This window comes from Nanorana parkeri, unplaced genomic scaffold (assembly GCF_000935625.1).
Source record: "Nanorana parkeri isolate BGI_ZX_2015 unplaced genomic scaffold, ASM93562v1 scaffold1656, whole genome shotgun sequence".
NCBI lineage: Eukaryota > Metazoa > Chordata > Amphibia > Anura > Dicroglossidae > Nanorana > Nanorana parkeri.
In genome coordinates, this window is record NW_017307924.1 from 85,327 (window position 1) to 101,517 (window position 16,191).

Below are 16,191 nucleotides of genomic sequence, written 5' to 3' on the forward strand. Positions count from 1 at the left end.
CTATGCTGTCGAGATCCACCCACCTGCGTGAATGACAGCTGGCTCTGCCCATCAATGAAACTGTCACACATCAGCTCAATAGATCGGGAAGTGAGCGAACACATACCGTCGCTCGCTCACTTCTCCCTGCAGAGAGCGATGACTGTCGGTCACCGCTCCGTGCAGGGATTCCCCCCTCCCTGCTCAGATCCTCCAGTGCTGACTGGCAGAACCAATGAACTAGGAGGATGAGTGATTATCACTCACCTCATAGTATTCCTTTAAGCTGGGTATACATGGTTCTTTTTCTTTCACTCAAACCACGGCCTGAATGAAAAAAATAAAAAACGGATTCCTTCATCAACACTTTCCAGCATTGCATAACGAATCCCCCGCTGTTTACTGACAGCGGTTGCCGGTGCTCTTACTCATTCACACATGAATGAGTAATAGCTCAGTGGATGGATCCATCCAAGGTTTTAATGGGGCTTCAAACCTCAGATAGGATTTTAAAAACGTATAAATCTAAAAACATACATACTTGGAAATAAATTAAAATGAATCCAAAACCATTATGGTTTCCCTAAAAATATATACACTTAGAAATAAATTAAAATCATCCAAAACCAATATGGTTTCCTTAAATAGAAGTTTTTTGTTTTTTTTTAATTCTACTTGGCTATCAGAAATGTACTCGACAAATAAAAAAAATAATATCTCTGTATCTCTATATACATAAACACAGTGTAATAAGACTACTCGTTACAAGCGCTTAGATTTGTTGTAAGGCATTAAACCAGTGCCTCTGTTCTAACTGACAAGGCGTAAAGCATTCTGAGTGACGTCTTAGTGGGGCTCTAAAGTATTACATTTCTAGATCTTCTTGCTCACCACAGCACAATGTAGTTTATAAATAGCATATATCCAGTGACAATGGTTTTCCAGTGAAGCGCTTAGCTTAAACACATACAAGCTTTATCTGGAAGTGAGGAAAAAGTACCATTACCATCAATAGACTTTTAGCTGCGCATATCTCAGGAAAGCGGATATTACTTAAAATTGATTTCATAAGTTTGCGCATTTATGAAAAATCGTAAGAAAGTAATCAGGAGCTGAATTTAAATTTGTAATACTGTCTCTTTGTCCTTCCAGCTTTTAATTATGTAGAGGTAACTTATCAGTGGCTGCAGATCTACGATATGTATTAAAATGGCATTAGTAACAGCTATCACTCATCCCATTAATACAACTCCTTGTTCATATCCAGTTTTTTTGCATGTTATCCAGCCAAGTCAAGCATTGACTATGACAATCATGTAATGTACAGTAAAAAGCAAGTGATAACAGGGAGCTATCAAAAGTGTTTCATATCACTTTCAGAGAAGTTAGAAAATATCTACAACCATGTCAGGATTGTCCCTTTTTTTTTCTCGAAAACTGAATGAAAAAAATAAATCAATGATGTTATTGTAACCATAGATTTACACCACCTGCTATTCTCAGATCTGCATGTTCCTGTCTAATTCTGATTGCGTAAAACGATATTACCTGTGCACAGAAAATACATAGCAACACCTAAGCAATTGTAACCACCAATGACAAACTTTACCTGGAATATACTGGCTCCATAAGGTGTTCTCCATGCATTAAGGAGGTTGTCCTTTCCAGTGCTCACAAACCATTTACCTAAAACAAATAAATGATGATAGTGATACAGGTATTTCTTGTACGAACTTGACCTTTGAACAATGTGCGAGTGGAAAATAGGTGGAGGAAATCTGACAAATGAGAGATATCAAAACATCCCTACTGAAAGTTCAAATTTACAAAGTCACACTCAACTTGTACTTCTTTGTTTTACAAGGTCATACAGTTTACAGTTATTAGTAAGTTCTGTGACCAAGCAAAAAAGACAACCGAGAAGAAAACACAGTGCCTTAGCTACACATTTTCTCTCTTGCTCTCTGGGCATGAGACAAACAGAGAAAGGCAGGCAGTTTTATTTTGCAGTGGTAGAATTGAAGGCGAAGATTAGTCTGCTAAAATTGCAAAAAAGTTTATTCACTGTAGGCCACTGTCAGAATACCCAAACAGAGCCATTAGCCGATTGGCTGCTGGATCTTTTCATTTGAAGATTTTCCAAACCTGCTCCTTTGATCAGCTGATCGAGAGATCCCAGCCAAAAGGGTGCCGCCAGCATAGTGTATGGTCAGCTTTACACTCACATACCATGCATATAAGAATATGACTCCTGTAGCAGTATATCACTGGTGAGCCAGGAGGTGACTGGCACCCAGGAAGCAATAGGAATGTAACCCATGTCAGCCTGCCATGCACAGATTTTACCATATTCAGTCCAAAAGCCTTAAGTCAATTGTAGATAGGCCAGTAATGTCCAGCTACTGTCCCCAAAGTTTTTTGTTTTTTTTTAACTCGGTAGAAGAGCCTCCGTGCAAATATATTTGTTTTCCCCAATCATTTAGTATTGCTTCTGACCTGAAGAAGAGAGGTTCACTCTCGAAAGCTTGTCTTTGTCTTTTATATATTTTGTTAGTCCAATAAGAAAGGTATCATTGCACACTGCAATACTGCGAACGTGCAAAGTTCATTTATTTTACTAAAGTACCCATAGGACAGTAACTAAGCCTCGCATAACTAAAACACACCCCATTAAAATATCGAGTTTCATTTTTCTTTACAAATGGTGTTACATGGGTGTTTTATAAACGGAGCACAGAAGAGTTAAAAAGGCTCTTTAAGGTTACAGCTCACTTGCGTTACATTTGACTCCACACTGAGCCACCTTATCCTCTATAATCCTCTGAAAAATTCATGAGCAAGAAATCAACACTTTGGCATTGGTAGTCCGCACTAGGGAAGAGCAGCACACTGAAACAGATGAGATCTACAGGCAAAACAAGCAAATACCTACCACAATGGGCAAACTTGAGGGAGAGTACACAGCTTTCATGAAGATGTAGCTGGTATTTATCTGGCTTGGTGACATGCAACACCTCCACATTGCTGTTCTCCATGCCCACTGCCAGCCATTCACCAGTTGGACAGTATCCCAGGGAGAAGATCTGTGGGCAAGAGAATAAAAGACCTCAGTTTATTTAATAGTATTATAGGGAACATGATACACTTGGATGTTCACGGAACTCCATTTCCTTTTTATTAACAAATAAGTCAACTCAAATTTAATCGACCGGTCATATATGAAGTCTAAATAAAATGACTAAACACCATATACTCAATTTTTAGATGATTGAGATTAGTGGGAGCTTTGTTTTTATCCACTCACACACACTAATGCACAAGCATCTTTGGTTTCTTTAAAGATGCTGCTAGCAACATCTGCATACAGCAATGTCTTACGCTAGTGAGACACACCGTGCAATATTGAAGGAAAGCTGTACTGACACAACTATGTATGCTGCCACTCTTGATCTTTTTGAAAATGTGAATTTCCCTGCGGAAGTGTAGATCTAATTGCTTTAAAGATAATCTGTCACTATTGCCATTCGACTTGTATCCAACTGCCCCACCACTCTGCTGGAGACTTCTGAGATCAGGGGAGCAGATGGCCTCCTGCTAGAAAGCTAAGATCAGGCATGAACATGGTCACCTGACCAGGAGGAGGAACAAGGGTTTGGACACAGTGCATTGACAAAGCAACGTGGAACGGTATCAGAAGATAGGGATTTATTGCAAGCACTCTTAGTGGGCAAATCGACATAGTATCTTTAATACCGAGTCCTTGACAATATCAAGTATGCAGATCAACAGTTCTGCTGCTTGCCTTTTCACTGTGACAGCCAAGCGACTAGTATTTCTAGAAGGCGGCGAGCCAGGTCAACCTACACTATTTTTCTCACTTGAGATTTTCTTCAATAAATAGGAATAACCTTGGCTTGATCCTACTGAGCATTTAAAATGGTTCAAAACAACAACAGTGTTTATCTTAATTGCCAGATAAAAAGAACAAACTGCTGTCTGATCTTGCCCAAACTAAATAAAAAACCCCCAAAAAAAACAAACGAGGTCACAGGAAGTCTGGGTCACCTGTGTAATAAAACATGAAGCTCTACTAGTAGGCATGAAATAAAATGATATATTCAGGCGTATTTCAAGTACCTTTAAAATCTTGACCTATGTAATAAGAGTAGTAGGGTCAGAATATTCCAGAAAATACCTGTGACGTGAAGTCATGTTGTTGTAGCTGTCGGCCTTCACGAAGATCCCAAGATCGTACTGTGTTGTCCAAACCTCCCGTCCAGAGCTTGGTACCATCATTAGAAATGTCAATACAGCTGGCTCCATCTGTGTGGCCCTGGAATTGCCTGAAATTAACAGACAATTTTACCAAAATGAAACAATACACAAATGCCACAATGTAAGCATACAGACATATGTCACAACATACAATGATTTGTATTATTAAAGCTACTTTCACAAACAACAAACAATCTTCCTGTTCATGGCTTGTCATAACAGATGATGTGATGTCTGAGAAGTAGAATTGTGCATTCATACATAAAGATGTCTCTATCATAATGAGCTGCTTTTTTAATTTTTCTGTTCATTCTTTTTGCATATCAGTATCAGCATGGCCCCCATTTGAAGATTTCAGTTTATTATAGCTGTGCTAAACTGTTATAATATCATAGCAGCAAAGGTCACTGTATGGTGTTTTACATGGTGGTTTAGGGGTTAGCACTGGTGTCCAAAAGACCATTCCCACCAGGGATGCCATTTGCACGGAGTCTGCAATGGGGTTGTTCCAGATTCTACCTGTTGCCCAAAAACAAATGCAGGTTTCACCATTTTCTGACCAAATTCACCTGTGTGTAGGAGTATATGTATAAAATAAAAAACTAAAAGGGTACATGGAGTAATATAGTGGGTAATATACAGAATGCTTCCCCAAGTACTTAGAATGACCTTTGTCTGCAATTATTGCAAGTCTTGGTAAGGGTGTTTCTTTTTTATTTTTACCTTCCCTCCCCAACTTAAAACCTAGCTTTGTGAAGCATGCATGTTATTTTTGTACCATGGACAGATTCGTCCATCTCACTTGTGGACATCTTAAGCTCCTCCAGCGCTACCATGAACCTCTTGGATTCTTCTCTAAAGCCCTCCTTACCAGGGCACTAAGTGTTGGTTGTCAGCCCTTTCTAGGCAGAGGCAAACCCTATCCATTCTAAATAATGGACTTTAACAATATTCCAGGGCAGGGGTAGGCAAACTACAGCCTTCCAGCTGTGGTGCAACTACACATCCCATAAGGCATTGCAAGACTGACAGCCACAAGCATGACTTCCAGAGGCAGATGCATGATGGAATTTGTATGTTCACCACAGCTGGCGGTCCGAAATTTGCCTACCCCTGTTCTAAGGGATGTTGATGTTTTATAACCAAGTTGATCGTTTTAACGCTATAACTTTATTCTAGACTTCTTTCGACTGATTCCCTGTCTTCACGATGTCATCCGTTTAGATATATTCTAACGGACTCGGAGACCTTCTAGAAACAGAAGTAATTTTTTTTTCTTTTTAAGATCATGTAGCACTAAATACACGCAGGTAGACTACAATTAGTCATGTGACTTCTGAAGGCCGTTGGTTTCATGTCAAAAAGGAAAAATATAAATGCAATAAAAGACATTTAATTTGGTATTTGTATATTTGTTTCAACTTTAGGTACTGTTTTGGGTTGAAGAGGAAGACACAATCCTTAATAATTTTTTTAACTTCCAGACAGTAAGAATAACGTAAAAAGGTAGGACGATCAATATCTCTTAACCAAATATTGAGACAAAATATAGTTTGACTGGCAACAATACATTATCCATAGGAACCAGACTTCAGGGTTTTTTCCCCCTAGAATGTGCACTTGTTTGGATGATAAGGGCCACATACCCTTTATTATGCAGATGCTCTATTCCTTCCTATTACAATCATACCTAACCATGTTTCCAGCATGTGGTTATAATAAAACCTTCAGACAAAAGAGCTGGCGGCGCCAAACACCCTGAAGCTTTTGTCTACTTAAGGGATAGCATCTGGTTATGTCACATACTTAAAATGATACAGAATCCTATACGCACACTTGCACACAGCATTTCCAAAACTCAAAACTGACTTATGAATGCTACGACTGGGCTGGCAAGCTAAACAACTCTTATTTACCCGATCAGTCAAGTACACATATAATCAATATGTTCTCCTCTCCTCACAATAGGGTTCTGTTTTAGCCCCAAAACACACTGAGAACCTAAAATCTGCAATTTCTCAATCAATTTTTCTGCCGATACTGGAACAATGCCTGTTTGGATGATGCGGATTTCATTCATATCAGCCATGCCACCTATGGACTGCTTATTGCTTTTTTTCCTCATTCACTAGTTGCAATACTACTACAATAAAAAGAAAAAATATATATACTGTTCTCCATAATGCTTAATAGCAACATTATTGGGAAGGCTGTACGGGCCCCATGGATTCCAGTGGCTGTCTGCATGTTGAATACATTGCACAGTGTATGGAGAGGAATATGCCAGGCTGAACACAAGGCCAGTTAGGAATAGTAGTACAGCGGAGGGGAGTAACTGATCGAACAGCCATATGAAAAGGGGCCTGTTTGTTTTTCACGTGAAGGTGATCAAAGCTGAATGTTGGTCTATAGGCAGGTGCATGTAAACATGAGTATCCATTCAAATTTCAATCCTTCTAGGTCCAGAAAAAACCCCCCAGACAATGTTAGTCTTTTTGGACCTAATGTGATGGACGGGGGTAAATCAGATGTAAATGGATGCATATCTGTCTACACCTTGCTTACCCATAGACCAACATGGGTTGGTTCAGCTCCGTGGAGCAAAAACTGAATGGCGATAGATGTCACAAATGTAACATCACTCCAGTTTGGCTCCAAATCAGCAGGTGATCTGTTCACTGCTAAGCGGAACAGACTCTATCCATGTAAAAGGGCCATAACTATATTTGTATAAAGGGGAACTTTTTTGGCATGTTCTGTATTAACTAGGTGTACGACGTGGAACTGCTGCTGTGCTTTCCCCTGTAAACAAGATGTGTGAAGGGGAACTAAGGCTGTGTGTTCCCTTATTAAGCACATGTATGAAGGGGAACTGAGGCTGTGTGTTCCCTATTAAATGATATGCATACATGTATAAGGAGAAAGATGCCTATCTCAGTACTGCTGTAAGCATGAGTGCTTAGTATATGCTATCAGGAGGAGGGTGGGCAGTGTACGGATGAGTCTGTCAGGGAGTGGCAAGTTTACTTTAGTATACATTTTTCATCAGGAAATTGGCTGCATATTGTATGCACAAATTCGTGTGGTGGGAAGATGTGCTTAGCACAAGTTCAAGTCTACTGAAGAAAAAAATAATTTTACCCAATTTCAGTAAGGTTTGTGTCTTTACAATTTTAAAAAGGAGGCAAATGTGTTTATTTTGAATGTATATTTTACAGAAAAGAAATGAAAAGTGCCCCTTGATTCATGGGTGTTAGTTAAGGAAGGACCATGAAGTATCTGGCTGGATGGGCAAGGTTACGAATAGTAGACCTGTGCCTATAGGTGGCAGAGGCAGCTTTTAATTTCTTTTGTACCATTGTTGGCCACACATTATGTTCCTACCCTCAGTAAAAATAAAGTCGCCCCACATAAGCTTGTATACACTACACTACAGACTAGGACCAGTTAAACAAAAATGTGTGTAAAAGGAAGGGATACTAACAAAGTAGTAATGCTTTGGGTGCCAACTGTGTACCTACAGACCCGGTTGTAGTAATTTGGCGTTATTCATGGGTAATGTTTAAAGAAGAATGGATGGTTGTCAGAAATTATTCATGGGTATAGGGAAGAGAGGGGTGCCTGGTCAGGTAGGCTGTACAGGCCCTGTGATTTCTAACGTTGGCCCTGGTTACACAAATTATTGTGTAGAGTTCTCAAACCTCTAGAGTAACAAAAATACAGAAGGTGGAAAGTTGAATAAAAGATGAATGGCCCCACTACCTGTAGTGTTACTTAATCAAAAGCACCCCAGGACGTTTAGTATGGCCCCATAGGAGCCTCCAGCTCCAGGATGAAACTTCTGCCATTTCCCTGCAGCTCTTAAAGAGGAACTTTAACCATTTCATCAAAATAAAGGCACCTTTAAAAATGTTTAGTAATGACAATCTCCAAACAGATATTTCTAGATAATTGCTGGCTTTGTATTCTTTGCAATACCTTTTGTTTCCATTTCCTCCCCAGTCTTCTCACAGTGGCCATTTGTTCGAAGGGCAGAATAATCTATGCCCCCTTCCTGCCTGGAACTCTGGCACATGCGACTAGGACATGTGACCATGCATATCATCTCAGGGAAGGAAAATGCATTACAGATGAGATTTCCCAGCAATGCACAGCTTATGTAACCTTCCTAGGATCCAATGCTCGGGCACAATTACCTAGTTTGTGCCAAAGTGGACCAGGAAGTAGAAAACAAATTGTAAGTAAAATGAAAAGATGTTTGAAAGGAGGACTGTGGGGTCAGTGCTTTTCCCCATAGATCTCCTAAGGGTAACGGGAGGACACAAACTAGCATCCTCCCGCCACCCAAAGCTCAGTATACCGCAAGCTACAGCTCGCGGTATACTGAGACGCCGCAGCCGGAATGGATCCCGACAATGCTCTCTGGATCTACCCAGCTGCGTGAGTGACAGCTGGCTCATCGCTTTCTGCACGGATAGATCGAGAAGTAAGCGAGCGACGGTATGTGTTCCCTCACTTCCCGATCTACTGAGCCGACCTGTGACAGTTTCATTGTCACAGGTCGGCTCAGATTATGAGGCTGAGTGAAAACCGCCTCATAATTCTCCTTTAACGAATGAATGTAAGATGATTTTATATCAGTATGCAGAGCTGCATGCTTATATGATTTTTCGTAAAAGGGGGTAGAAGGTCCGCTTTAATGCAATGCTGTGATGTTCCTATCTAGAGACTCGGAGAAGCTTGCCAGAGCTTTAGCTTTTCTCTGAAAAGTTGAGATTTCCATACTGATCTCCAAAGCTTCAGGGGTCCTAAAAGGTACTCTGGAACATTACCAGAGGTACACCTTTCAATATTACACATGTTTTCCTACAATAAAAAGGTACGCCGACTACTATACGCCAATTAAAACTGCCACCTCTACAAACAATTCTGGCACAACTGAGCAAACCTTTGAAATATGGAATATAGGCCGACACTGTTAAGATGCAATAATCATTATAAACTGATGGCCCACTCTGGAGCTAGTTTATCATTAAGAAGAGTACAGATAAATACCAGAACACGCATCGCTTACTCAGTACTGTGCACTTAACAATTAAGCCACATTTTGCGTGATCCTTAAGGGGATAGTTCCTACATGGACAAGCAGCAAGTCCTAGTGTATATATAACCCAGTAGTCCAATAAAAAAAAAAATCATGAAAAGAAGCTCATTGCACTTGACAATATAAAACAAATATTTATGCTTCGCTACAAAATAAATGTCTTACAATTTCCCAAGGTAAGGGAACTTCTCTAAACGTGAATACTGTTAAGTGATTTAGAGCTAAAGAAGAAAATGTGACTTATGAAATAAAGAATCATTGATTACATCTTCTATACAAAAGGTAAAAAAAAAGAAAGTATGCCATATTAATATTTTCCCCTCTCTGACTGCAGAGAGTGTACTTAAATATACATTGCTTTTTTATAGGTCTGTGCAGTTGTACATACATCTGCTGTACTCACAAAAGCAAAGTAGTTAATCAATTAGGTAAAGTGCACTGGAATAATAAAACAGAAATTGCACTAAAAATAAAGCTGTTTTACAACTCTTTCACAGAGGAATTCATTTGCATATAGAAATATATAAAGTAAAAAAAAAAAACAACACACCAAAATCATGGCCACAAAAACAGATTACATTTTCAGGCTATTAATATGTATTCACTAGGAATGCTTTTTAGTGCATAATCCATTAAGAAAACAGTCAATACATAACCTGTAGGACTAAAAAAGCAATGAAAATACCTATCCCGCATAATTCAATGTACACCAAACAGAACACCAAAAACATTAAAAAAACAAAAACCCCTTCATAAAAGTATATCTAAACCCAAGAATACAAATGTTAAAATACTGCTCCTTACTAGTCCTTAGATGTGGTGGCTGTATTGGTTTTCATTTTTTTACCCAGTGAACCTGCCAGTATTACACTTCCTGTCCTAGGTGACAAAACACACTGCACTGCATGTAAGCTGCTGCAGTGTTGCCACCCTCAAAAGGGACTACAAAATACCCCCTCCTCTTCGCTAACATGGGTGGGACCCATGATAACTGATAGCAGCGCAGCAGAAGCCCTGGAAGTCCCATACTATATTCCAGGCAGGAATTCGCTTTTTGCATTTATTGAACAGATGCAGCAAATTACTTTGAATTACATATTTAACAAGCGAAAAAGGAACAAAATTAACAGTTTAACAGTTGGGGTTTACATATGCTTTAAAGTGGACCTATACTCAGATGGCGCTTGATGATTGGAGGAGACACCACAGAGATCAACTCAGGAAGCTACTGTTCCCTTAGTATCCAAACACTGTGCTTATTAAGATTGTTTTGTATTGCTCTAAAGTGACATTAAAAGGAGTTCTAGCCGACCTGTGACAATGAGACTGTCACAGGTCGGCTCAGTAGATCGGGAAGTGAGCGAACACATACCAGCGTTAGCTCACCTCTCGATCCTGTCACAGCTCTCTGCCGTGGCAGATTCCCCCTTCCCCGCCAGCGCTGACTGGCAGATCAGACAGGGGAGGGGGCGGGTACAGCTGGCTCTGCCTCTAGATGGGCAGAGCCAGCTGTCAGTCACGCAGCTGGGCGGATCCAGACATAACTGTCGGGATCCGCTTCAGCTGCGGCGTCTCAGTATACCGCGATCAGCAGCCCGCGGTATACTGCGGCATCTCAGTATACCGCGAGCTACAGCTCGCGGTATACTGAGCCTAGGCTTTTCCCCATAGTTCTCCTTAGGGTAACGGGAGGACACAAACTAGCGTCCTCCCGTTACCCTAAGGAGAACTATGGGGAAAAGCCTTAACCCCACAGTTCTCCTTTTAAGGTACTTCATTGAATTCTTAAGATTTAACTCCTGAGTTTTTAGTATCACTTTAAGTATTACTTACTGGTCTCTTCTCTCCTCCAGCCTGTGAATGGAGAGTCACTCACGCAGCTGTCACTCACGCAGCTGGGCAAATCCAGACATAATTGTCGGGATCCGCTTCAGCTGGGGCGTCTCATTATACCGCGAGCTGTAGGTGATGGGAGGATGCTAGTTTGTGTCCTTCCATTACCCAAAGGAGAACTATGGGGAAAAGCCTTAACCCCATAGTTCTCCTTTAACGTCAAAAGAATTTTAAGCCATTTCAAATGCTGATGAAATCACTTACAATAGATGCTGCTTCTTGATGTTTAAAAGTTTTAGTTCCCTGCAGAATCAGCTGGTCCCCTGAGCACTGGCCCGATATCTTGTTTTAATGTGGCTCCTTTGTCAAGCAGAGTGTTATGCAGTCACCCTTGTGTGTGCTAGTAAGCTGTGTGTGTCTCCACTAACACACAGGCACAGCAAATCAAGCTTCTTCCCTCCCCACTGCCCCCCTCTCCTCCCTCCAAGCTAGTAGATGAACAGTTGCTGGAGTCTGCCCTATCCTTTGTGATCTTGTACTGGACAGGAAGTTCAGAGAAGCTAAGAGACTTGGCAGCAGCTGTTCAGAAACATGATGACTAAGTATTTGGGCAAAAAAGTAAAGCAATGCTTTGCTGGGCAATGTATAAATTGCTTGATCTAGATTCATTATTGAAAAACTGTTTGAGAGTTTAATACTACTTTAAAGGCAGCTGAGAAAAGCAAATGGTCAGGCCTTTGTATAGTGTCTGAATTAGAAAACATACTGAACAAAATTACAAATTTTTTGACAGGTAAGATGATATACGTCTTACCCGTCAATATATGTATTTAGCCATTTGTCAATACTTACACTTTAAGGCTGGCCAATTCCTGCTGAATTATTCGAACTTTGGGCCATGGGGGGTCCTGCAAGTACCACCTGGCTTGAAAAAAAAAATTGAGCTAGTGGAAAATTGTCGGCCAAACAGTGACTGCATCCAATCAGATGTAGTCATTGCTCGGGTATTCAGACAGCTGTGCGTGTCACAGCTGGTGAATACAATAGCTGGCAGTAAAGATTCCTGCATCCACGCAGTTTAGCATGGATAGGGGGAATGTACCAATTTTCCCTCATTCAAATGAGAGAAAATCAAGCGGTGTATGGCTAGCTTAAGCAGAGTCCAAACCACACATCGTCAGAGTGTCTGGTGATGAAAAGAAATGACTGCAGGGAAATTCCTGAACACAACATAAGCATGCAAAATCTAACTACTGAGGCATGAAATATGTAAATATACAACTGCAACAATTAAAACAATGAATGTCACAGTCATGAGGGATGCAGGTGGTCTTTATCACAGTACTGCTTCATTGTGAATTCCAAGTTAACCCTTTCACCCTCAAAAGGGGGATTTAGAAAACAAAATATTAGCTTCTTTAAAAATAAGGCAAATCCTATTTGAAAGAACAGAATTACTGTTATGGTCAAGGGAAAGTGTCACATTTAAAACAAATAGCTTATTAGAAATCCTGAAAAAACACATGATACAATGTTATAAATTGAGTTGCAGTTCAGTGAGTAAAATAAGAAACCCTTGTTGGCAAGTACAGAGGTAAGACGCATCTTGTAGTTGGTTACCAGGTTTGCACACATCTCAGGAGGGATTTTAGTCCACTCTACTTTACAGATCTTCTCTAAATCCTTAAGGTTTCTTGGCTGTCGCTTGGCAACTTGAAGTTCCAGCTCCCTCCATACATTTTCTATAGGATTAGGGTCTTGAGAGTGGCTAGGCCACTCTATGACATTAATGTGCTTCTTCTTGAGCCACTGCCTTGGCAGGACGTTTTGGGTCATCGTCATGCTGAAAGATCCATGCACGACCCATCTTCAGTGTTCTGGCTGAGGGAAGGAAGTTTTGTTCCAAGATTTTACAATACATGGCCCCGTCCATTGGCCCCTCAATGCAACAAAGTCGGCCTGTACCTTTAGCAGAGAAACAGCCCCAAATCATAATGTTTCCACCTCCGTGCTTGACTGTAGGGATGGTGTTCTTAGGGTCATAGTCAGCATTTTTCTTCCTCCAAACACGGCGAGTCTAGTTAATGCCAAAGAGCTCTATTTTGGTCTCATCTGACCGCAGAAGTTTTTCTCAATTCTTCTCTGAATCTTTTAGATGTTCATTGGCAAACTTCAGACAGGCCTGTACATGTGCCTTCTTGAGGAGGGGGACCTTGCAGGCGCTGCAGGATCTCAACCCATGGCGGTGTACTGTGTTACCACTGGTTTGTTTGGTGACTGTGGTCCCAACTGCCTTGAGATCATTCACAAGCTCCGCCCGTGTAGTTCTGGGCTGATCCCTCACTTTTCTCATGATCATCCTTACCCAATGAGGTGAAATCTTGCATGGAGCTCCAGGCTGAGGGCGATTGATGGTTATTTTGTATTCCTTCCATTTGCGAATAATCGCTCCAACAGTTGTTTCCTTCTCACCAAGCTTCTTGCCGATAGTCTTGTAGTCCATTCCAGCCTTGTGCAGGTCTACAATCTTGTCCCTAACATCCTTTGACAGCTCTTTGGTCTTGCCCATGGTGGTGAGGTTTGAATGGAAGAAAGATTCTGTGGACAGGTGTCTTTTATATACATAACGAGTTGTCGTTAAGGAGCACCTTCTTAAATTGGCAGGACTAATCTGGTTGGTAGGGGATCAAATACTTATTTTACTCACTGAACTGCAACTCAATTTATAACATTTGTATCATTTGTTTTTTTCTGGATTTTTGGTTGATATTCTGTTTCTATCATTTAAAATACACTTATGATAAAAATTATAGACATTTCATTTCTTTGTAAGTGGGCAAACTTACAAAATCTGCAGATATCAAATCATTATTTTCCTCACTGTATAGCTGACGCTTTTTGTGCCAGGAGATTTTACTTCACTTCTAGTCCCAGAGATTTAACAGGAAATTAGAAAAAAAAACAAAAAAAGGTCAGTTTTTCTCTAAGACAGTCACTGGAACTGGTATTCCATTTGGAAAACGTTCACTTTAGTTTCTGTTCTGGTGACAACTCAGAATTTTGGATCATTGCAAAGCTCAGTAATACCTGCATGCAAGAATAAAGCCAGCTTTACACAGACTTCTCTCATTTAGCCTAGCAGGCTGGTCCAACATGCAAAGAAACGTGTCTACTGGTTGCTGCGGCTGATAACGATGCACAGATCCATCTCTTTCCTTGCACACCCGGAATGGCTCTGAGCCCTCAGTAACACTACAGGCAGATTGTGTACAGCAGCAGTCTGTCAGCTTCATCTCAATAAATCTCAATTCGTCTCCGTCAACCAAACCCCCCCCCCAGCACAAACCACTGACGGGTCTGGGCAGACTGCCTGCATCAGTAGCCCACGAGTAGAGAATCCAGAACCTGTTCATCAGTCTTTTTCACTCAATACTCGGCAACTGGGAATTGTTTTGGTCCATTAAATAAGGTTTTGTTAGATCCGTTTAATAAATGCAATTAAAAATGTGAAATCACATCAGCAATTCAGAGCTGCCCTGTGTCTTGTGTCCACCTACTGTTATTTCCCAGGAGACTAATTAGCCCTCCAAGTTCTTCTCTTGGGATTACAGAATAATTGCTGTCTATGATTGAGAGTGGGTGGGCTTGGGCAGTTTAGCAAAAGACACTGGGCAGGGCTGACACCACCTAGTCCACAAAAATCCTGTGTGTTGTCAGCTCACAATAAATTAGGAGCCAAGTGCATTTCTGGCAGATCAACAAGTATTATATACTTTCAGGGTATTTGAAAAGGGATAACATTGGGAGATGTGCATTTTTTGCAGCAATATACTGGATTTTTGTTTATGTTGCCCCAACTTTAGTAGGTCAGCATGACGCTGAATATTTTTAGAAAGGGTCAACAATGGCAGCACCCATGTCTCCATGTACCCTACAGGATATATAAAAAAAAAACTGCAAGATGTACTGAACATAACGCATGACTGTCAATATAGACCGAGTCACCTACTGATTTTCAAAAAAACAGGTCAATTGTTAAACCTTCAAAAGCTTAAAAATTCTGTGACCAAGTCGGAATGTTTACAAAAATACAAAACATTCCACACCCAGCACATTGCAAAGAAAACAAGCTAGCCGTAATATGCTCCTGTCATATTGGCTTATTTTTCTGCAATAACTGAAAACCAGTTTTTCTTCCTTATTATCAACTAGGACATCAGATGATGAGGAAGCAAAAGAAACAGGTTTGTGCTGACCTAGAACATCCAGAAGCTAGTGGGATTAGCCATTTCAAAACATGTTAGCCTCCCAGCATTATAAATCTCTCAGCATGTCTGTTACACTGAACTCAGCTTAACTATTTCTTGCATATCTGTTCTACGATACTTGGTGAAACAATAAATAACTTGGCGCCAGTCTCTGCACAGAACAATGCACGAATGCTGAGCAAGTGGACTTGGGCGTGTCGTATTACACCAACATTTTATAAAGGGACTGCCTATAATAAACTAGTATAGTTCCTAATGTGTTAAGCATTAAAGAATTTGCTTTTAGCTGCTATGCCAGAAGTTGCGTTTCGTTTCCAAGTGGCACTTTGTGTTTTGCCTTGGTTCCAAATTATACATTTTGTTGTGTTTTGTCTTGGTTCCAAAATTACCTTTTCTATGGTGTTTAGTCCCGGTTCCAAATGCCAATTTTTGTTGTGTTTTACTTAAGCTGCCCGTACACTGTTCAAAATTTAACCCATGTGTGGCTCCATCCACACCCCTCTGTTCCACATAACCCGATTTTTTGAGTTGACTTTTGGCAAAGTATGGGGTCCAAAATGTCTCGTGGAAGCAGTGCCTGCATCCAATCAGAAGCAGACACTGTCCGAGTCAGTGGCATCACAAGGGGGGTACGGTCTGCACTAAGTGACACCAAAATGACTGACATTCGTTTTGTGTCACCCACCTCTTAAAAGAGGGGAGGGGGGGGGGGCCAATATCTCCTCAACTTTT

At 40.7% G+C, this 16,191-nt stretch overlaps 1 protein-coding gene across 1 annotated transcript in view; it reads right to left on the reverse strand.

Moving 5' to 3' along the window:
* LOC108799202 (transducin-like enhancer protein 4) overlaps positions 1 to 16,191 on the reverse strand; it is a 182,505-nt gene that overhangs the window by 11,984 nt on the left and 154,330 nt on the right. Inside the window, exons 18-20 of the mRNA XM_018571033.1 lie at positions 4,175 to 4,322; positions 2,912 to 3,062; positions 1,589 to 1,665 (exon numbers count right to left, since the gene is read on the reverse strand). Of these exons, the coding sequence (XP_018426535.1) occupies positions 1,589 to 1,665; positions 2,912 to 3,062; positions 4,175 to 4,322 (376 nt within the window). The remainder of the gene's footprint in view (positions 1 to 1,588; positions 1,666 to 2,911; positions 3,063 to 4,174; positions 4,323 to 16,191) is intronic.